Source organism: Labrus mixtus, chromosome 23 (genome assembly GCF_963584025.1).
Source record: "Labrus mixtus chromosome 23, fLabMix1.1, whole genome shotgun sequence".
Classification (NCBI taxonomy): domain Eukaryota; kingdom Metazoa; phylum Chordata; class Actinopteri; order Labriformes; family Labridae; genus Labrus; species Labrus mixtus.
The window spans coordinates 4458664-4483258 of record NC_083634.1 but is presented as its reverse complement, the minus strand read 5'-3'; the positions used below and the strand labels follow the sequence as shown (position 1 = coordinate 4483258).

At 43.3% G+C, this 24595-nt stretch overlaps 1 protein-coding gene across 3 annotated transcripts in view; it reads right to left on the bottom strand.

Moving 5' to 3' along the window:
• sorcs2 (sortilin-related VPS10 domain containing receptor 2) overlaps window positions 1-22538 on the bottom strand; it is a 305919-nt gene extending 283381 nt beyond the window's left edge. For all 3 annotated transcript variants that reach the window (XM_061030706.1, XM_061030707.1, XM_061030708.1), the window contains exon 1: window positions 22063-22538. In XM_061030706.1, the coding sequence (XP_060886689.1) occupies window positions 22063-22416 (354 nt within the window). In that variant the 5' untranslated portion in view covers window positions 22417-22538. The remainder of the gene's footprint in view (window positions 1-22062) is intronic.
• Window positions 22539-24595: the final 2057 nt, after the last annotated feature.

Below are 24595 nucleotides of genomic sequence, written 5' to 3'. Positions count from 1 at the left end.
AAGTGTGCCTTCACATAGGTGTGTCTTTCTGTGTGTGTGTGTGTGTGTGTGTGTGTGTGTGCTTTTCTGTGAAGCGACCCAGCAACACCGTCTCCTGCTCACCCACCACACCACCGCCGCCACGACATTCACCAACTCCAAAGGATTAGCTGCCGCGCATGCTGGCGACCACATCGCAGCCAATCATGTATTCATGGGAAATTCAATTTCTCCGACACACTGGGATGATTTGTACCCTGACACAGTGCTCTATCTCGCCCGGCGAATTGTGTCTCAAATTGAAAAAGCAAGCGGAGGACGTCTTTTACAATGGAGGTCGGAGCAGAGTGAAAATATATAGGAATGTGAGGCGGGGTCTGTGTTGGGAAAAATAGTTACGGTATGAGTATTTCCAGTCCACACTGGAGCGATGCAGCCCTGACTTATCTGTTCAACCCGTCCCTGTGCTGTGTGGGGAGATTCATCTGCATGTCAATGCTACTGTACAGATTAACTCGTTCTGAGCTGCTGGTGCCAACAGGGAGGCTTCCTGCTCCGCTCCGACGTCCTGAAATACAGATGTTTTCTGAACCCCAACCTGTACTGCAGTCAGTAACAGGGATTTGATGCAGCTGTTTACCCCCTTCTCTGCATCATAACATCATGCATCCTGGGACTGAATAATAAATCCGTCTCATAGTTTGATATCTTTATTTTGAACATGTTTAAAAATTGAAGCAGATAAGCAACGTTTCAGCACATAACCAACAGCATGTTTGAAATAAAAAGGATGAAGTTTACACTAACAAAAATACCATAGTGCCAATGGCCGTCAATATTGGCCGACGCTGATGTTAAACCGATGCATTTGTGCATCCCGGCCTGCTGCTATGGATCCCCCCTCCTCTCTGTTTGTTCTGATCCTTCTTCCTGCATCTTCTCCCATCTCCCCCTATCCCATCTTTCTTTTGCAACATAACAAATCGTAAGGTCTTTTACCTGCTTTTTGTAAAGCACCTCGATATAACATTTGTTATGAATTGGCGCTATGCAAATAAAGATTGATTGATTCCTAATATTTTGTGGTTTTTCATAAACTTTAGTTTCAAAAATCAAAAATACAGACTATAAAAATGCAGGATCTACAACTTTAGCTAGTGTAAATAATCATTTTTTTTCTCAATATTTACAACGTATCTGTCTGGTTTCATCAGGCCTTGGTTATGTCAGGTCACTCTTCAAACTAGCAGCACTATTAAACGCAAAAAGTTGTGATTTTTTGCCTTTCTCCAACCCCCCATGTCTATCATAGAGTAACATGAAATGGACACAGGTGTACAGCCACTTCAGCATCATTAACATCCAGCTTCCCCTCCCCATATCTCATGGTAATAACACACAGATAAGGAATCATCATGGCACTAATGGAGGTGGCACCATTGGGACACACATGTTGTGCAGGTGCCAACAGGCTAATTGAAGCCAATCAGCATTTCACGCAGCAAGCGTCACCGGCATAATAAGGTCGTTCCCTCCCTAATTCCCCACAGTGCGTTGCTTATTTTCCCACCTTGTGTTAACAGTACTCTTCCCAGCGGTGATGGCCTGAATACGCAGATGATGCCGCCCGTGGTTAACAAAGCAGACTTGGCATATGGCAGGGGGTTGAAGTTCAGGTTGAAGCGATGCACGCTGGGAGTTCAGGAGAGGGTCTGATCCCACTTCCTGTCAAGATGGATCTCGCCCCCAAGGTAAGGCTTCTCGTGATGGAGCGTAAAATCAAGACGAGAGCGATGGGAAATACAGATATCCCGACCCCCTAACCCCCCCACCACCACCACAACGCAGAAAGAGACAAAGATAGAAACAGAGGAGGCTTGAAGATGAAGATATTTCCAGAGAGATAATCCCCTCTCTGGGTGGGATTTTCAAGAGGGGAACCTTTTCATCATCCTTCATTTTGCCATTTTATCTCCTCTCTCCCTGGCAGCAGCCCTGATGATTTTCTTTTTCATCTTTACAGTCTCCTAAGGTTAGAAACACGCACATACTGTAAGAAGGTTTTTGGCTGTAATTTAGTAATTCCAAAAAGGGATAAGAAACTCAAATTACAGCCTCTCAGTTCTGTGCTTTCACCAAGCAGTCGAGTTCAAGTTTACATCCATCAGTGTTTCCAGCAGAATGATGGGGAAGCTTTATGAGAAGGCAAAATATTTGTTTATAAGAGATATTTTAAAGATGCATTACCCGAAAAATTAAACATCTCAAGCAAGCAGGCGTCTCTCAGGGTGGTTTCACACTAGGGATTAAGGCCCCGGATCTGAGTACACTAGACCCCAAAGTCCAGTTCATTTGATCAGCGTGAACACAGTCCGCTTGAAGAGGTGGTCTCAGGCACGATTCATGTGTACTCGAGTACGGTCCTCGGGAGATCTGAACGCAACCGTACTCAACAACGGAAGTGGACCGCTATATGACGTCATTCTAAACGGCTTCTGTCGCTTCAAAAACGGAGAGGGTCGTCGTTGGTGTCGCAGAAAATAACAAAAACATCCACAGTAAGCAGGATGGACTCAGCCTGCGAGTGGTTGCCATGGTTGCTTCTTCTTCTTTCTGCTTTTACAGCGGATTTTTCAATCAAACTGTGTGCATACTGCCACCTGCTGTATCGGAGTGGGTACATAGTGTACTCGGGTAAGGAACGATGTTACCAATGTGAACACAGACCAGCGGGGGAGAGGGTCTGGGCTCGGGCACGGTATGAAATTTATAAAGCTGATGTTTTACATTCAAATAAAGATCATAATAATAAAGCATGGGACTTCAATCGGAGCACTCTCTTAGCGCCAAAAGTCACTCAGTTAATTAACGAGTCTAAATGCATATGTGTGGCAAATCTGAAGAGGAAGAAGACTTCTATATTCAGGGATGAATGGATGAACAACCTGAGAACAGAATGAATCCACAAGACAAGACTGTAGCCAACAGGTGAAACATAAAGAGACACACCTGTTGAATCAGCGTTCTGAGGACGGTCTCATGTGGTTTCTGAAAGGCATCAGGTTTTAGGAATGGTTGAATTCAAAAAAGAATTGTCTGGAAGTCAAAATGGAAAGCGTGATTTTCTCCAAACTTATTTGCCAGTTAAGGTTGTTTGTTTGCAAACCTTGACTCAACATCCCCGCTGTCAGCCTTGAGCCACGACTTGTTAATTAATACGAGGAAAACATTCCACACAACTGCATTTCTCCAAGGTGCACCAGTTCTCAAATTCCATGAAAGCGTCCGCAGCTAATTAATTCTGGAGACCTTAGAGGAGTCCTGTGGCTCACGCTAAGACGACAGACCTGCTCGCATAATTATCCACCGTCATGTTTACACACGAGCAGACTTTGTGCGCACGCTTTCCGGAGGCGAGCAACAATCTCCAAACCCCTAACCCCTTTTTAAAAATGCAGCGAGCGTCGTCCATTCTCGCCGATGAGCCACAGCCTCGCTCTTTTGCAGCTGAAGCAGTGCTAATGAGAATGAGGTCATGGGGATTTTGGCAGCCATTGTGACGGATGTGGAGAGAGACACAAGCCAGAACCATAACACCCCTTTCTTCTTCAACACACATACTCCCCACAGTGTGTCAAAACATGCTGAGAGTGGGGCCGGTGGCGGCAGCTGACTGGGAAATAAGGGCAGCTTTTTGGCAAGAGGCAGCCATGTTGGAGGCCAGTTCCAGTCAAAGGATTTATTAGGGAGAGAAAAGGGGGGGAAAAAGTTCACTTTATCTTTTCCATTTTGACAATCAAAACCCCAACAGAGCCGCTTAACCTATGCTGAGATGAAGTACGCAAACACACTGAATCGAAAAAGTAGCCTGAAAGAGTTAATGTAGACCAATCAGACATCGTGTTCCTTTCCTTCTGAATGCACGGTGAGTGACTGCTTTTCACTGGAGAAGGAGGAACGGGGCAGAGGAATTGGCTGTGAGAGAGATGAGGTTTAACAGGAGAGAAGGCCAGGGGGAAAGGGTTTAACAAGGCCGTAACGCTGCAGAAAAGAATGTCCTCTTTCCATGGGCCACTGGAATGGGACTAACAGGGACGGACACGGTGAAACGGCAACACACACACACACATATATATAGGCATCAAAGACAGATACAGTGTCTGGTTTCATCACCAAGGATACAGCCGTCATCAGATGTGTACTTAAGAACTTCCTGTTCTGATGCCACTCAGACTGAGCCGTACTTTACTGTGACTCAGGCCTCTGGGTACAGAAACAAGGTCAGGTCCGACAGTGACCAAATATCTTACGGATGATGTCATTCAAAAAGCTGCTTTGCAGACTTTTGTGCATAGGACGACATGCTGCAAAAAATCCAGAATTAATGGCTTCTTTGAGAGCATCAGACTCTTTACTTCCAAAGGTCTTCTGTTCAGGCATTGACCCTATTTTCACATATTTTGGGGTCCAAATTATTTATGAACCAAAGGAAGCTTGGTAATACAATGAGGAGATTGCTTCAGCCAGCAACCACAACACCGACCTGGGAAAATCATCAGGAGCAGATCTTATCTTATCTTAATCTTATCCATTACCTTAAATAGAGATGGGGGAAAAATCGATTTATGTAAAACAGGAGATTTAAATACCAAATAGAACAACAAGAAAGTATGTACTAATTCATAAATAGACTTTGAATCCATGGATCAATGAATCAATGAATCCAGAATCGTTCTGAATCAAGAGTCGATTCTGAATCGAGTCATGAGACACCCAAAGATTCCCAATCCTGATCTTAAACGTCACATTTTAGTTTTCGGTAGAGTAGGTAGGGTAACATGTCCCTCCCTGACTTTAGCCTCATCTTCTGGATAAATACGAGGCCTTATGGGACGGTCTGACAGAACTGGCTTGGCAAGACACTGTATCACATTTCTCCTCACAAGTCTTATATAAGTATCTTTAACTCCTGAATCTTTGTCCTGTGTTAAGTCAAGATTCAACATATTTCCTCAACAAAAGCAAGTTAAACAGAGAGAAGTGTGCAGTAGCGGAGGTGGACTTGGTGGTCTAATTGTGGCACTGACTTATGCACGGCTGGCATGACGTTTAATGAGGACACACACCAAACAATAAAGAGACTGTTGAGTACATATTTCACAACAAATAGAATATGCACTCAAGTTCTCGAGTCCTCTCTTTACACACAACAAAACGTATTGAAGGTTCACAAATCAAATCAATTATTAGCAGGTCAAATGAAACGTCCAAAGTCTGATCTAAAGTCTGGAACCAAAACAGGCTACGTTTGACTCCAAGTGTTGATTATGCAAGAGGTAATGTACCTGCTCAGGATGGTATGGAATGGATAATGCACAACAAGATGGCTGTTGAAGCAGAAATAAACCAATCAGGGTGATACACAAAGTAGGTTGGGCTGTGTGTATTCATCAAACTGTAAACATCTGCGTGCATGACATCACAAAGACCTTGACTCGGCCATGTTCGACAATGATGCACGATCATCCCACCTAACAACACAGGCTTCTTAGCGAGAGCAGCTTTTTCAGATCCTTCCCAGAGAAAGAAAAGGGAAACGGTACATTCCGGAAATGGGCGAGTGTTTTTGCACTGTGTTTGGCGTTAAGCTGTTTTTCCAGAGGAGAATGAAAAGAAAAGGATGATAATGAAAAAGGGGATTAACCACAGAAAGAGAGAACCAGTCGGGCCTGTTGTTCCAAACGCACAATCAATTAAAAAAAAAAAACATGCTCCGTCTTTGCTGGCCTCTGTTGCCCTGCTGGAGTTTTGTTCCCCTCAGCACGCAAGCTCTAAACCTCTGCTGGGCTCTCTCCAATGAGCGTCATCCAAGCGACGTATTTGCATACAAACAGCCTGTCCAAATTCACAGAGGGGAGGGAGGGAGGGAAGAAAGAGTGTGAAAGAGTGTGTGTGCGCATGAGAGGGAGCGTATGGAAGAGCGGGTTTGTTTGTCCTCCTCAGGTGCAGAGGAGCTTTCTCTATGAGCGGAGAATCTCATTACCTGAGTGATGTACTGCCTGTGTTTACACACGACGTTATTCCAAAGAGGCTCCTACACTCCTTCACCCCCCCACTTTTCTCCTTCTTTATCAGTATAGGGGGAAAAAAACAAACACTCCGGTTCAGAGACAGAGGAGACTGAGGGATCAAATGACTCTTTCGTCCGGGGGACGGGCAGAAGCAGGAGGAGAAGCTTTTTGGCAGAATGACTTTTCTGAAGTATGACCACCAACAAACACTTGAGAAGTCACAGGGGCGTGAACAGTGAGCCGGGGAGAGGAGGAGGCTATAAAGTGTGACTGAGTGTATGTGATTGTTGTAGTGGTTTGGACAATCACAGGACAGTTACCGTGGTAGGAAAAGCTAAGGAAAGCTAACATTAGCCACCATAAGCTAATGGTCACACTGCCTCAGTAACTGCCACAGGATCCATGTGTGCCGAGTTCAGTCCACACCACACACTCCCGAGCTGATCACGCCCTTTCTAGTCAATGCTCGTTTTCCAGTGGACCACTTAGGTAACGCGTTCTCTCAACAATGTTTTTTCTGTTGTTATTAGCGAGTAATATTGCCATATGGATGATTTGTATTTACTTGCAAGCTTTTCTATGATATTCTACAAAAGCTTCAGCACAATTTTGTGAGCATAAATCTATAAAGATCACCACATTAGAGTGGGTTTGTTCTACTTGACAAAGTCCATTTGGTGAACTCAAGTTGGCAATGAAGCTTTTTGGTTAAGTAAGGGGGAACACATCAGGGTGTGCTTAAATCAATGCTCAGTGCTCAAACTCACTGAAGGATGTAGTGTGTACGTTTACCGCTTGTACACTGGAAGCTAACACACACTAGCACAAGCTAACTACCTGTGTTTGGAACCTGCCTGTCCAAAAGAAAGCAGATAAACTCTGAGTCTTCACATGAAAGCCAACACAACGTTCACCCTGGATTTTGACAAGCTTTATCTGCTCTACTGCTATGTCCACGTCCGTCATATTCACCGGTCATGCTTTCTTTTTGGGCCATCTTTCAGCCCGCCCAAAATCCTGTGTGGACTTCATTGGCCTCTCTACTGACTCAAAATGCTGGGCTGCTTAAGCAGAAGCTCTGGGCGTCTAATATTGCTCCTGATGGGTTTACAAGTAAGGAAAGAAAATGAAATCTTATGCACATGCTTAAGAGTACCTTTGGCAAGGAAATTTGATGAGGATTTTGAATGGCGCCCTGAGAATAAATTCCATTATCTCATAAATTTTCAACCAGCACCATCATGAGGTTTAAAGTTTTCCTCTGATTATTGCTGCAAAGCTTTAAATATTGCCTCAGCTAAGATGCAAAACTCATTTCCTTACACCTTTCTAACTTTTGTCTTCATTCTTTCCATTCTAAATATATGCATAAAGCTTCTCCTAAACATCATCCTGGTTTATGTGCTACATCGCTCTCAGTTCTTTCTTTTAATCTCGTATTTGCATTTCAGATTTTCCATAATCTTCAAGTTATAAAGAAAGTTTTACAAATGTAATCGCATCTCATTTTACCGACTTCTGTGAGCCTGAAGCCGCCTTATCTTTAAAGATGAAAAAAAACATCTCTACCTGAACAGCTCACATTCCTAACGTGCATATTAAAAGCCACATAATTACACCTTTACTTTGTCTTCAAGTCTATTTTTAGCCTCCCTCTGACTGACGCCTCGTCTTTGTAAGTCTCTCCCGTTCTGCTGCAGAAGACTGAAATCACCTGACGCCATCGCTGTGACAAGCAGCACTCCAAACAATAATTCAATTTGCCGCTGCTTTGCATCTTTATTCTCGCAGGCACACGTCTCCTTTCAATAAAAGCTAACGCAAACCAGATACAGAGGGCGAGAGACACAGAGAGACATAGAGAGAGAGGGAGAAATGGAGGTATCAGAGTATGTTTCATCACAGCGCACGGCCTCGTCTTTTCCATGTAAAACAACGGCTGTTTCCGACAGTTCATTTGTTAAAAACCACCCGAGTGAAGATGCAGAGTTTAGATGAAAGAGGCCTCGTGTAGAGTCATTGCTTATTCTCTCTCTCCTCCCTTCTTTCATTTTCTTTCCTCCCACACACTCACCCGCGTCGTCACTCGCTCCCCTGACACACCGGAGCTCTAATTGCTATCAACATGAGTCACAACTTTTTTTTTCTAAGGACAAGAATTATTACTGGCAAGCTTCACGTCCGTCAACACATGCTAATTATTGTTTTACTGCTTTCAGTCAGCCTTGTGTGTGTGTGTGTGTGTGTGTGTGTGTGTGTGATGTTGGCACAGCGACTGAGCGCGTCACTCCTGGTGAAAGTTAAGTGGCAGAGTCGCCTTTGAACTGCAGACAGGACAGTTTAATTTTTCTCCAAGACAAACTTAAAGTCATGCAGCCAGCTGGGAACATAAAATAACTCCAGCTTTTTAAAAAAAACAGGATTCTCTGAATCAGGGGGTTCTCAACTGGAGGGTCAGGAAAAGAGGCGTTCTAAGGAATTGGTAAAGAATTGTGTCAAAAAGCCTTGAATGGGCTTTTTAAAAAGTTGTTATTAAAAGTGCCTATTTAGACACAAGACAGTGGATAGATTTAGAAATGAGAGAGAGAGAGTGGGGGAATGACATGCAGTAAAGAAGCCACAGGTTAGAGTTAAACCCAGGCATCCCGCTTGGAGGACTATAGCCTCCCATTAAGGTCTTTTTAATCATCAACCTATGTTTTGTTCTTTCTCTTTCTTCTGTCACATCTGAGGTCCAAACTGTAAAATTATTCAGTAAATCAATCTGATTGGTTGGAATATTTCGGTTCTGATTTCTGTTTAAAGAAAATGCTGCTTTAGGACTGCTTTCTGACCCAGGACCAGCAGAAACTCAGACTGCTATACAGACTCGTACACACTGTGTGCTGTCTCTCCAGTCGATTTGATGTTCTCCTAACTTAAGTTGCTGCTATACTTTTCATCCACTGAGCACTTTGTTGGATGCAACAGTGGGATTTGTAGTTTTTATTTGCCGAAACACGTCTCCATACTACAAGTGTTGCTGAAGCTTTTTGACCACTTGTACCCTTATGAAGTGGATTTATGCAGAACCTTCAACATGGTAAAAATAACTTTTAACCCTTTGAAAACAGACTTCCTGCCAAGTATCTGACGTAGATTGTGATGAGTAAAATCCTGTTTAAATGGATCCCAAAGTAGAACTATAATCACCGGAGCATTTTTTGTTTTTGCATCAGTAATAAAGGGCTTTCAAATTTCCCCTCATGTTGCACGTTCTTTGATGATGTCATTGTTACGTGCAGTTTAATATCTATTTACAGATTCTACATAAATATGTAGAAATCTAATATCATCCTTAAATATTTCCTTGACATATACATAAATAACATGTTGTACTATGGCTTTATGTGTTTACTGTGTGTTTTTGTTTCTGCCTCAGACAGTCAAGGACACACACAATCTGGATCTATTTCTCGACGCGGACACCTGCCTTGTGTGGAAGGCGTCATGCTGTTGTTGTGCAATTGGCTTATGACGGAAAGTGGAGAAAAAAAAAACGAGGTCCCCGGTGAGAGGCGGGGTTCGGATGAGGGGGGAGTCTTGATAGAAAGTGGGGACGGCTTAGCGGCGAGGTGGGGGGAGAAGATCCAATCTGTAAATGTGTTCCTGTGAAGGTGAAATAGTGGAGAAACCCCCGCTGGGCCGTATTTCACAACTCTCCGAGCGGACTCCATAAGCAGAGCTTTCCCACTGCTCCTATAGTAGCTGCAGGCAAGCAAGAACACATTTCACACCACCCACCCCCTCACACACACACACACACAACACATACAAAGCCTTCACAGAGCCAAAGCATCAAGCCTGTATGTATGTGCATATGTTATTGTCATCCCCAAGTTGTTTTCAGGTTGAATCTGCAGCTAAAGAAACTTTATGAAAAATCCTGTTTACACCCAAACATTTGTCATATGTACAAAGAACTAGAAACAGACTTGTGATAAATCTCTAATCTCTCTCAATGCATTCAGCAGACGCTTCTGTCCAAAGCGACGTTCATCAGAGAGGAGGAAACACCGTCAGGAAGTCAGATATGATGATTTTTACATCCTTTTTAAATCCCTGAGGAAAATTCTGGTTTACACTCTGGTTATTTTTAGGGACACACTGCTACGCAGGGAGCACATAAGAAAAGTTGGGGGTTCAGTGCCTTGCTCAAGGGCGCCTCGACAGTGCTCAGGAAGTGCCCTTGCACCTCTCCAGCTACCACAACAACTTCCATATTATGGTGCGCACCGGGACTTGAGCCGGCGACCCTCCAGACTGAGCTACTGCCGCCCCCTGTAGACCGTCGAGGTAGGTTCAAGGTGTTCTTGCCGGCCGTCATACAGATGTCTTGCTCGACTAAGGACAGACAATGATCAGTTGAGAAGTAGAGAAAGAAAAATGTAAAATAAATGTAAAAATACGTGAAGGTCAACTCAAAAAAATGAGGTTAATTTATTCCTCTGTTCCTGAAAAGCCGACTTTTATTGCTCCACCTGACAATCTCAATGTGACTGACGTATTTATGCCAGGGTTAAACATGAAATATGCAGGACCTGGGAGAAGTGCGAGGCGAGGGGGGCCACTCGGAATTCAGATCAGGAACCAAACCACTGGAAGACCCAACCGGATTCCTGTGTTAGTTACCGGGGCAACACGAGCAGGAACTTTGTACCACGGCAGCCACACAGCTTAAGAAGACGAGGCGAACACAAAAACATCAGGGAACTCGGTTTTTAGGGGGGGGACAAGACTGGTAAAACAATACACACACGCTGGGGATGTTTTTGCAGCGTAACAAAGGAAAGAAAGTTTAGAGAATTCCCGGGATGTTCAAACAGATGAGGGGCTTTCTTCGGTGCCACAGGCTGCCAAGTTCTTGTTTTGGCTGTCGCTTGGCAACCAGTACCCCTCAGCTCCATCACAATCACAAACAGACATACACAGAAACACCCTGACTCATTTTCCCTTTAAGAATTTCACCATTTCCAAGCAAAGAGGACGAGTCAGGAAGCAGAGAAGACATTTTCCTCGTGTGCACACACAGCTACAGAAACAAACAGATGACAGTCATGCTGCCAGCCGCCTCGGAGCGACCTGTAAGACACACTCAGCATCCACCTGGCGTCACTAAACACTAATTAGACAGTAAAACTACTGTAGCTTACTGCTCCGTGTTCTCTCCTACCAAGGTCTCATTCCCACAAAAACAGGAAACGCTACCTGCCGCCAAGTGGCAAAGAGTGGTCCCATGCCAACGCTGAGGCCAAACCAGAGAAAGGACTTGGCCGAAGATCTTATCGATGAGCTCAATCATCTCCGGTGCTTTTATGTTTCAGACGACTTGCTTGCTTTTGTTTCTGTGCCAACAGTTTGGACACAGATACGCACATTTTGTCTCACAGTCAGGACTGTCAGGACTCTATTGTAGCATGAAGTCCGAGAATAACTTTTGTGATATGAAAACTTTCTTACACCTTGTTTTCATTAAATATCATACATTTCCTGAAATTCTACTTACTTATGTGACCTAAAATGGATTTCACTATCTCAGGATGTTTTTCAGAACTGGAATAAAAAAATGAGAATTACAAAAGAACTCACTCGCTGCTCCCTTTACGTTCTGTTCTGGTCTTGGCGTTCAGTAAAATTAAAAGTCAACAACCTAAAGAAGCTCTGTCTCCAGCATCAAACAGGACGAAGCAAAACAAGTACGTGGAAAACATGGAGGACAGACTAGCTGAGTTAGCATTATGAACTAGCAAATAGCTTGTGTGGCATTTCCTCCAAAAAGGTACTTCCTCAATCACTCCTGATAATTCAAACTACTGTGTGCACACACAAGTGCAGCTGCTAATAATAACATAAACCGCTGCAATTTTGAAATCTGAGAAAAATTTGAACACTGTGTCTTACTCCGAGCTTAGCGCTATTAAATGCCGACATCGAGATATATCCACCTCATTTCCAGCAACTAAACTGACGTTGGTTACTTGCATCACCGTACGCGTTGGGAAACCGGCATCCTGTAGCATGCTCACCACAGACTTAAACAACATTTAAATGCTTTCACCCATCTAAACTTCCAATTACATTTAATTCTTTAAGAGTAAACTCAGTTTCGACCGCCCCTGTGCAGGTAGTCGTCTGCTGTCAGAAACCGGGATAAGATGTATACATGACGCAGTATCCTGTATTCTTTCTAAGTTCTCCAGGTAGCGAAATCGGATTTGTCAACACGTGGGAAGTGCTTGTCTCGGTTTCTGTGGGGTAATGGGATATGATGATTACATGCACCAACTCAAAACTGGATAGGCTACTTAAAAAACCTGATCAAAAGCATGATATTCAAGTCCATAAACACACTCAATGTAAAACTCATGATCCTTCCTTCCGTATATGAACGTATGAAACTAGTACTTCACTTATACTTTACGTCTCAAACACTCACCCACTGAAGGCTCACATGTTGTCTCTGAAAGGTTTGTAGCCTAGCTTCCTCCTGCACCGAGGTTAGACGCTTTGGTCAATTTGGAGTCACAACAATGGGCAGCTAGTTATATAAAAAGAAAGTACATGTGTGCTGAATGTATTCAAAATGTCATGACAGGCTGTTTTAGTTTCTTTTTTTTACAAAATATGGCCAAAAACACAGCTTCTGTTTGTTAGCATGTTAGCATGAATAAATAAAGACAGCTGCTCTCCTTTCTTGTGTTGGCTTCATGTAGATTAGTTGGTTCATATAAACTGCACTTTAATGTCTGTGTGAACATAATAGAAAGACACGAATGTCCCATAAAAAGCACATCTACCTTAAAATGTTAAGCAGCTTGTTGTCTCCCTTTCTGTGCAGCAAAGAAGGTATGCTAGCTTGCCATGAAAAACAAATTAGCTAAAAAGCTAGCTTAACCTCTTTTCCTGACATACAAATCCTCCTGAACATCCTCCTCAGCGTTAACAGGTAATTACTATGCATGTAAATAAAAACAATGTTCATTGTCTTCTTACCTTCAGGTGAAGAATATTCTATTCTCTTTGCTAACATCGTGTTCAGACTGGAGGAAGACGAGAACTACAGCAAGCTAGCTTCAACAGCTGTCTTCTATTAGCGATCAGTGGGAGGCTCTAACTAAATGCAGCTATTATACCCCAACACATTAAAACAGATAGACTGAAAATAATTCCTAAATACTTTCCCCAAACACGATAACAGTCAGTGTATAAATTTTGGTGGACGAACTACTTCACTGCTAAATAACTAGGGATGCTACAATAACAATCAGTAACACCTGTGTACACCCACACAGGTGTTACTGATTGAGACCATGATTAGACCTCTTCTCTTTGTTTGAAGGACAGCTCCACTAACCTGTTACTTTTTGCAGATTTTTTTTGGTAAGGAGAGCTTGATGACCTTGTCAAACTTGTTTGGTGCTTAGAATTTATTACATGAAATAAATTCTCACCCGTACCATCAAAGCTATTCCAGAACATGAAGTAAAAGTCGCTATTGAGCCAAATGCCCTTTTTAGCTCGTCAGAAAAGCCGATGTCACATACAGTGGCTGTTGTGGGGGGGATAGCAGAGTCTTCTGGGATTGGAAAACAGTAAGTAATGGAGATACGTATCTGTGATCTTAGACCGCTCCCGGACTTTATCATGGACTAGCTAGCAGGCTGCTGCCTTCAGTCAAACCACAAATGCTAGCGGTGCTAACATTAGCAGACCCTGTGCTAGTATCACTCTCGGCATGAGCCGAGCTGAAAATAAGCTTTTCATTTCAAAAAGCCTGCAACATTTTCAATTGTTTTGCATTTGCTAATTTCTATGTTACTAATATTCTTAATTCAACACCGCTCATTTCACAGTTCAGCACCAGAAATGTTTTTATATAATAACGCGTCACTACAATCATATGCCTTCATATGTATTTGCATCATGAAGTCAGGCTTCAACTCAAGACCAGAAAAGAGGAAAGAAAAGAGAATTAAACACAGGACCTGCCATTGTCTTTGTTATATTTTCATAGAAAAGACTAGACCAGTAATAAAATGAATGCACAGTGCACACAGGATGCGGCTGAAGGAGTGGTTTAATCCCAGGAGACTTTTCATATTCAAAAATGTAAATTCCCTAACTGTCAAATGCCTTTCCATTATTGTCTCAAGATAATGGTGATAAATCTTCTGTGGCAGGCATCAATCATTCTAATCCTTGAGAGGAAGACAAAAGCCCTGATGTTGTGGAAAGATAGAAATATGTCCTGGTTTGCAGGCCGGCTGTAACTGTACTGTACCTTATAATTTAGAGTCAGGGCAGGATTCAGATTTTAAAAAGAGACGGCGGAGAACCGGGCAAACGAGCCTGATGAAATACAGCGTGGGGTTTGGAGTGTCTTTTTAAGCAGGATGAACAAGGACGGACAAGATAAATGACGAGAAAGGCTCCCCTCACATGTGCAAACAATTTTCCAGCGCAGAACAACCAGGGGCCGAATGAACTGTCTGCTCAGTATGTGAAGCGTGAACGAATGCCTTTCACATTAAGTCAGGACCCTGGAGACCTAGATAGTGTGTGTGTGTGTGTGTGTGTGTGACTGGAAAGAAAGAGAGGGAGCGTGGCTATGTATTGTTACAGCACGAATGTGTGTGTGTGTGTGTGTGTATAGACACACCTGCACGAGGCATGATTCCCCATGCAAACAAAGGCTGATTATAAAACTCAACGGTTCCCTTTAAATACTCAATTTAAATTCAACCAATGCTGCGCTTAGATTAGATGTATGCTGCAGGCTGATAATCCTTCGACCTAATTGTCTGATACGATGCTCGCGATCCGAAGGTGGTGTAACCGGAGGGGGTGGTGTGGAGGAGGAGGAGACGAGGGGTAAAAGGTTGTAACACCTGATATTCGTCACAAATGGAAAGCGAAATGAAGTGTAAAGAACCGTCGAGCCATCGCTGTGAGTAGAAGAAGAGGCAGAGGAAGAAGAAGAAGGTAAGGTGTTGACAAATACATTGAGATGTCGGCTAATGACGATTAGTTAAATGAAAGTGGTCGTGAAAGTCGTACTGCCCCTTTAAGTTGCTATATGCTCTCGCCCAGCTTTGTGGAGCGTTGAGTGATTTGACATGCGTCAGCCGCCACCCATACAAACACCGAGGGAGTAAATACAATATAGATGTTGTGAAGCGCTGCTGGAGTGCAGGCTGACAGAGAAAACAAAGGGTGCAGGTGTTTGGAGTGTCAGTCTCACAATATGTCGTCCTTTACTGTCACTGAATTTCTTTTCAGATCAATTCAAAGGTTTTGTTGTTGTGAATTTTTTAGGGGACTATTGTTTGAAAAGAAAGTACACATTTATTAAACTACTAGTGTTTGGTAGTAGTCGCCATGGGGATAATACTGTGCAACTTTCTCTGATGCCAGGAAACAAATGTGAAGTTTTAAATCAATTTAAAACACACAGTATGTAGATTCCACCACCAGGGGGCTCTCATTCAATACTATAACAAAAGATGACGTCGAGGCTAGCGGGGAATCATGGGAGTTCTCTCTGCTACTCCCCATCCCCGATGAAAACGAACTCTGAGTTGACCGTAGTCATGACGATCAGGCGAAACCGACCTGAGGAAGAGAATGTGTTTACAGACGAGCTCATGTATCCGAGTAGAATTTACTTGATGTTTTTTGTAACAGCAGCACACACAGAGACAGCTCACGCTTCCTTATGCAGTTTGACGTATCATCCAGTGTTTCCACGGCAACGATAAACATGTCGTGTCTGTCATGGCGGCTCACAACAAGACACTTCCCGTTACAAATATTAAATGAAGGATTTCTCTGGCTTTGGTAACTGTTGGAAATATTTGAGGTAATGTAAGTACTCAACAAAAAAAAATATATAACAAAGGTTTAGTCCATTTTTTATTATATTGCACATACTCAAGTCTCAAGCTAGTCTCATATTTGTGTAAGTCCACCTGTTAAGACGCACCACTGCAGAAAAGAAGCATGTTATTACAACTGCTACATCATCAGCATGATGTGACTACACGACTGGAAATCCCTCTTGTGTAGTAATGCAAAGTCATCTTGTAATCTGAATATTTAGACTAATACTGCTGACCATGTTTTGTCAGTAACATGACCTTGACCGGGGTTGTCTTAAGCCGTTTGGGGTTTTATACCAGGCTGTTGTCTTTCCATCAAGGTCACACCAACTAATCCAGGACCATGCAGTGGATGAAGGGATGCACTCTCATGTTTTTTTTTTTTTTTATGCGTTAAGTCCTTGAACATTCATAAGTCCATAATTCCATTGTTCTTCTTCTTCTCAAATGTATTCCCACCCAGGAGGGCTCTTAAACCAGGAAGTGGGAGGAATTACCCACAATTCCCCCTGGGTGGGGCTGAGGGTACAGGGCGAGAGTTTGGACTGTCAGCAGGCCTTTTGCTGCTCATTAATCACTTAGGCTACTGTGGGACAGGCCGGCAGGGACCTCCAGTGCACACACACACACACACACACACACACACACACACACACACACACACACACACACACACACACACACACACACACACACACACACACACACACACACACACACACACACACACACACACTTGCAAATTTAAAAAAGGTGTGTGTGCAGTGTGCAATCTGTCCTTCCATGAAACAATCGATACACACGAAATGGACAAACACTATTAAATGTTTGGGCTGTTTCCTCGCAGATACAGACTCACATATTGAGGACACACACACACACACACACACACACTTTCACAGAGGAGACAGAAATAGAGAGAAGAAGAACTCAGCTCGGAGTCCCCTCAGGCTGGTCAAGAACTCAGAGAGAGAGACGGCCACAAAAGAGACCTTTGAACAGAGGAGGCTCTCTTTATTCAGAAGGTCGTTATCGTGTGTCCCGTCACAGGATGTCATGTTTTTATTTCTACATCGCTGAATAATGATTCTACATTCCTTCTTTCAGAATAAATAAAATCCTCCTATCAGTGCATGTCCTGAGAGCTGTAATCTTTAAATCGGTTGTTCATACTCTGCATGTTTTAATCCCTTCTGAGTCGATTTTTTTAAAATGATGTTTGAAGTAATTCTGATGATATAACTGTCTGTAGTACGGTAAAAACTGAGATGACCTCAGAGGGAAAAGTCAGGCTTTATCAAATCTTTTAGTTAGTTTAAACTGATTTTTCAGCATCTCATCTTGTGGAAAACAGCTGTGAAAGGTTTTTTTTATGATGCTCCAGGGAGGCTTTTATCTCTGATGATGTCATCATGGTTAATTCTGGTAAATGTCTTTTAAAAACGTGGATCATAGACTTTATGAAACATGGAGGTCGTGTCAGTGACGTCACCCGTTGGTTTCTCAAGAGGTGATACACAGCCCAACAATGGTGGTTGCCATATTGGAAATACAGACTCACTTTGGAACCATCTAGAAACAGACTGAGGCGGGCTTTTGAGCCTTTTTGCAACCAGCAAGAACGGCAACAACAACAACAACGCTGGTGAGGATTTGTGTTCAAACATGTTGATCGGTACCCAGATAATAAAACGTTAAAGGACGTTGAGTGTGCTGACTTTTCTGGTTTCTTGTAAACAGCAACAACATGCCTACATACCTGTTAGATAACTTGACCATGCCCCTTATTATGCAAATGTAAGCCTAACTCTTGGTCTTAATGTAAATCAAAACAAGTGAGTTACTTTAAAGAATCCCCCCCCCCGTACAGTTAAAACCAAAATACCAATAAAAACATCAGCTATTCAGACCAAAACTGTTTTTCAAACCAGACTGTAAATGTGTTTAATTCTGCTGTATATGGATATTTGGATATGAGGCCTCATGGGGATTCTCTGCCTCAAGTGGACACTCAGGGAACTGCAGGTTTTGCACGCTTGTCTGGAATCGACCAAAAGTTGGGGCCAAAAGTAATTTTTTCTTTGCATCTTCTGTTTCACCGCTGACCATTCTCTCTTAAAACCCGCCATGTGCAAATCATGAAATTCAGTGCAACACTAAACACTTGAAGAGTGTGTGTACCTTGAGTAAATGTTCATGAATGCCTTTTACCAGAAGTATAGCCCGTTTTAATTTGCTTTCACCTTGCCACTTTCTCACAATTAATTCATTTCAAAGCAGGTCTCCACCTTGAATTCTCAGATTGAGAAAAGCCTCACAGGGACGAGGGAATTCCTTCATCGTGACGCTCCGTGTTAAAACAAAGCTGCTGCCTTTTTGCCTCTTTGATATTTACTTAATGAGAGACAGACTTTACTATGTTTGATTACAGACACACCATGCTCTGGATAATGAGCCGACTAGTGATACAAAAAAAAAACCTTCTTTTCTTTTGAGTTACTTTCTAAGACGTTCTCTCAGCGCTGCTTATTCACAGGTTTCATAAATACAATCAAAACGCTGCTGCGACCTTAAACCTTTGCATTATTGGACTTTATTTATTCCACATGCACATCTTTCTCTGTTTAACTTAAGTATCCTCAAAATGCTCTGACTGCAGCACCTTTCTCTGCCCTTCAAGGACTCTTCTGGAAACACCCGAGGGAGAGTCCTTTCATGCTCTTAAGACATAAATCGTCCAATCAAGGCATGCCGAAGGAAAGTGATTGTCGCCTTCACAGCTTCAGGGACACATGAGGGTACACAAGAGCTGTTTTAAATAACAACACTTGTCACTACGAAGCTGAAAGCAGGATTCATCGTCCTGTTAAAACACTCACATCCTAAAATAAACGATAGAAATCAGCCAGAAAACAGACACACACATATCACAGTCAGAGTGCAATGATGTGGTGATTAGCCTGAAGGTTCAATTTGTGTTTCCAGGAAAAATTACCCATCTTTAAGAAATATTTGGCGGCTAAAGTCCTCCATGCTGTTGACCCTCTCATCAGCATTTTACTTTATGAACATCAAAGACTCCAAATTGAAATTATGGAACAAGAGGGGCGGCGGAGATTCATTTTCCTCACCCATCAATCTGCACGGCGCTCATAAATGCCAGCTCAGGGGAAATTGAATGGCACCATTTGTCTGTGTTTATTAGGCTGGGATGGACTGCGTCGAAATGACCTTTCAGAGTGCAAACCCACGCCGAGCTAACTGAAGGTGAGTCCAACTCTGAGTCCATGTGACTGGCACAGCCGCGGGGCTAAGAGGCATGCAGACTCACTGCCTCAATTAAACCAAAAAAAGTGTAGATGAGGAGGAGGAGTTCATTTTGCCAGGGTCCACTGGGAGAATGTCATTTTTTACGGCCTAAATGTCCGGTCCTAAATGCCAAAGTACGACAATCCCACACGTCTTTAAGATTTATGGTGCAGAGTCCTTCAGGATCGACTTTGGCCAGTTTGAACGGATCAAGCCTGAACTCTTTTAAAAGGAAGAATGTGTGACATGTTACGCGTAAATGAATCAGAAATCAAGTGTGTCCTGAAGCTCGAGCTTTTAGATCACGCCCATTCTGTGTCAATTTATGTGCAATATGAAACTACGACCTAACTAAAGTGTGCTACATCAACTAGCCTAAAAAGGGGGCGGGGTGTCACAGTATCATAAATGTCATGTTTGCAGTATATTTCTAGCAACACCAGCCCTGATGTCAATCATCTGCTGCCATGGGAAACAGCCACTCAGAGGCTCTGGGCTTCAATGTTTTCACAAATACATCATCCACATATAATTTGAAGTAAAAAATAAGAGCAAATTTAAAGGAGCAAAAGCTAACTCTGACACGTAGCGTTTGTCCAAATTCAAAACATTGTAGAGAGCTGTCTCCCCCCCGCCCCCTTCTCTCTAGAAACAGGTTGCTATGTGGTGGACACTGTAGCTTCAGTGTTTATCCAGCTCTGCATCGGTCTGTAAACCTTTCTGTGTTCTAACCTCTCTCCATTTTTCAAAAGCATCTCCAATATTGATCCTAGTTTGAGCACGTTTCTGCTCGTGGAACTTATTAGAAACATGCAGAGGCTTTTAAGGTTGGGTACAATCACTTCTATCTGAACCAGTTCTCTTGCCCGCTTCCATCGCTGCAACACCTGTTGACCTGATAACTGGCAAACCGAGGAGCGTCCAAAACGGCCGTGTGGGGGGCCTTAAAACCACCTACCTTCTGTGGTCCAAACAAATCCAGATCATTCAGGACCAGAATCTAAAGTTAGAAGGAGGACATACTGACTGCTGCATTGTTGTTAGAGAAGCCAGCACTTCAACATAACATGTTTCCTTAATGTCTGATCATACAGTAAGGTCACTTTATCATTTCATTCAGGCGATATCTTACAGATTGGATCTTTAAAGCTGTAAAGTTCACAACATGTTGGAAACAAGCTCCATAACACATGCTGTAAAAGTAATCTGGGTTAAAATGATCGGTTCCTCTGCCCTCCTCTGAATTAACAAATTCACAATAATTCTCGCTTCATCACCTCAATTTTCTCATCTTCTTGCGACCATCTCAACCCCGCAATTGTGTCAAAGCGCCCTGAGCGCCTCTGATTTTAATCTCTCACTTCTGTCGATGAACCAATAAGCCGAGCAATACCTGTGAATGTCACCGTTTACATTATTTACCAACCAATTTGTCACAAAAACTCAGGCGAATCTGAGCGAAATAGGTCTGCTGGCTGTTACATGGTGACATTATTTCCTCTCTCATGTTGTTTCTTTTTCTCCCAGAGCCGCCTGCAGCCACAGCCAGTAAAAAACAGCAATGTGTGACACTGACAGAAAGCCTCTGATTGCAAGTGATGTCCCCACCAGACACCACCATTCAAACAGCCGCACACCCCCCTGCTTCTGTCAATACCCATCACAAAGACTGCTGCTGTTTACACAGTGGGGCTGAGCTCACTTGACCTGGCCCTAAGGACAAATTGCCATCATGTTTATACAGTTAGCACACTTCTTCAGCTTAAATCTCCAACAAAGTCACTCAAATACACCTTTGAATATTATAACAGAGTTTCATTCAGTGTCTTAAAACAATGATTTGAGTGGATGCATCATATCACGTTCTATTTTTGTCTCCTCTTACAGTGCTGCTCAATCCCAGTGGGACTCCCCATTTTTTTTTTTTTTTTTGGTGAGAGACTGGTACAACATCTGTCTGAAGTCTACTTCAGTGCCACCACTTCAGCAGACACTGACAGCTAAGGCGTAACAAGCAGGCGCCATCCACTTTCACAAGAGCAGCCAAAACAGGAATAAACAAGGCGCTGCAAAATTCATGGACAAAAAAAAAAAAAAAAAAAAGAAGAAAAGAAAAGAAAGAAAGGCTCCATCAATATTTCAGTCATGGCTTTGTGTGACTAAAAATCACGCACTGTCTGCTTAGTGGGCGCCCCCTCGCCTCCACGCCGCGCTGCTCTGTGCGCATCCTTGGACTCCTCCTGCATGTTAACACACACACACGCGGAGGTTACCACATGAGTGCTTATTATTGTGGAGCTCAAAGTAGGGTCAGAGGACCTTCCCCGGGTCGCTAATTGATTATTAAAAGGGGTTACTGAAGTCAAAGGAGGCCTGTGTTAATGAAACTGCTTTTAAATATGAAGGAAAGTTGAAAGAAATTTGATTTTTTTTTATTTAAGAAGTTCCTCTGCGTGAACCTGAGCCACCGTGTGATGTAATGCCAGTCTGAGGCTACACGGTGAATATCCATGTGCATTTAAAGGTAAAAGAAAAAAAAAAACTCCTGATCTTTGAACAAAGCCAAGAACATGACAGCATCCAGCGCGCATGCAGCTGGACCACCTGGATGCGTAAAAACCTCCCCGCGCCTCCTCCTCCTCCTCTCTCTGAGCAGGCAGCCTCCTGCGAGAACAATAACTAGTTTCTGATGCTGTGCGCTGTGGTTGGAGTGATGGATGGAGGCAGGTGACAAAAGGAGGTGCGAGGTGGGGATGGTCGTGACGGGACGGGGATCGTCTACTTACGCTGCTGTTCTCTCCTGTCCAGTGGACCATCGCCTGGTTGTGGGTCGCATCCCCTTTGAGCACGAACGAACTGCTTAGCAGAGACATTTGTTTATCCCGGGACAGCGCTCTCCTGAGGCGGGGTGAGCCCTCCGCGCCGGCGGCTCCCTCGTCAACATCCTTCGGTAAGCCCGGCGGTGAGCCTCCGCCACCGCCGCCCATGTCCAACGTACGGTCCTCCCCGCCGCGCCGGGTTAAAGCCCCGCTGTCACAGCGCGCGGGTCCCGGCAGTGCCATCCAGGCCGAGGCGGTCAGCAGAAAGACGCAGAGGTGCGCAGCGGAGGAGAGCGGGTTTTCAGGGCGCAGAGATGCCATGCTTTGCGCCGTAGTAGCGCTCGAATCGCGGAGACTGATGGAGAGAGTGCTGATGCTCGCGGAAGATAGATAGGTGTATACTGTACGCCGAGAGAGAGAGAGAGTAAGGGAGGGAGGGAGGGAGAGAGGGAGGGGAACTACTGCGAAGGCAAACAGTGGGGACAACGTGGACGCGTCTCTGAGCCAACAGCCTCCACAGGACGGCGCAGTGGTGCCACCTGCTGGCCTGCAGCTGCAGATGATGATTGCAGCTGCAGCGCCGTGCAAACCATTAGTGTTACTCCTCAGTGCGTCCCTCATTAAGTGTCACCACATGATGCATCGACACTGTAAAAATGACAAATGGCGTATTTCAAAGATGCATTTTCATTTAAAGCGTCTGTCACTGATTGTTGTAGGTGGCCCTCAGGAGCCCGGAGATTAGAGGAGGAGGCTTTACGCTTCAGTCAGTCTCACACAATCACAGAAGAAAAGAGGATTCTCAAAGCAAAGGAAATGTGTGTTTTCAGGGAATTAAGTGCTACTTTCAGACATTACTCTTCTGTTGATCCACTGCTTTAGCCTTTCTGATCCAAATATATTACACTGTTTTTTCTGCTGACAACTCAAAGAATGGTTCATCGGTATACTCCTTTTTCATAAATCTTAAAATGTAAACTTTACATTAAAAAATTGTCAGTAAATGATGTCATGGAAAGAATTGATGAGTAAAAGTAGAATAAGTGTAGCCTAAATGTTTGATGATGATTTAGTTTGCAGCTCTAGCTTTGGACTATTTTTCCATTGTAGCTTTTTTTTTTGTAGTTTTTTGTTTTTCCAAATGTAGTATGAAAAATTCTGAAGGATTTTTGCCTCTTTGAAGTGCGCAGCTGAACTAATTTGACGTGTGAGGACATTTAAGTATTTTTTATTTTTAATGCTTTACTGTTTGTTAATTTTACAAATCCATTTGAAATGTAATACGTATACATTTCTACAAACTAAAAGATTTCTTCTCCAAAAGATGTGATAAAGTATTGGAAAGAATTCGGACTCATAAAAAAGTGAACAAGTCCCAGTTAAACCACGGTAAAAATAAATAAATGACACATGAAAAATAAAGAGGTATTACGGAAGTATGCGTCAAAGGAGCCATTTTCAGACTAAAGTGCCCTAGCTAAGCTCAGCGGTCTTCACGTCTTTGTACATTCATATGTTTTCCACGATGGCGTAATATTGGTGTCCCAGTCTGTGAGTTCACATTGTGTTTTGGCGTTGTGGAAGCACTTCACAGCGGGAGCTCCACATACACACACAGTCAAACATGCACACGCACACATACAGCGCTGTGCTGCCCCGCTGGCTCTGCTGAAACCGTCTCGCCTCAGGATCACATCGCCCCCCCATTTCGCCTCTGTGACTTCAGACTGAAGGCAAAATGTAACAGGGAGATGAGTAAATATTGTGGCTTAAACAGCAGTGTGAAAAGGGCTATAGATATAAAACTCAAGTTGTTTTCATGGAAACTGCTTACAAGCTGTGGTGATATAGTGAAGCTCTTTTTAAAACACATTTACAGCTGTTTTATGGTGTGATTTCAGCTTGTTGTCCAACACTCAGAATGTGAGGAAACAACACGACAGCTGCCTTATGAGAATCAACCGACGGGGACTAATTTGCTTCACTTTCTCGGCCTCGTCTTTTTCAAGCGAGGAACAATGACCTGAGTCCGGAGGATAATTTGTAAATCCTTTAGGTCACCCTGCAGTCAATCAGCTTAGAGGCCACTGCTGCTCACATCCTCCCCGGGTTTGTTTTTGTTTCAACTTTCAAATTAATTCTTGCATTTTTAATTTGATCTTTGCTCCCAATTTAAAAGATAAAAAACTATCAGAAGACCTAAAGCGGTAAAAGAAATATTCTCACACAAAAAAAAAAAAAAAAGACAACAAAGCCAGAGCAGATTTGTATGCTGTCAGTTTGTCCGTCCTCCTCTCAGTGCCTGCGTCCTGCTGACCAGCTGGACAAGAGGTCAGAGGTCACACTCTAAGTAATAGCTCTCCTGTGTGTGAGTCCGCTATCCAATTATACTTAAGACGCTGGAGTCACTCCTCCCTTGGAATGACTTGCAGGTGAATGCGGCCCTGTCTTTTTATATTTATTTGTTCTTTTTACATTTTTAGTCTGTAGGTTTATCAGT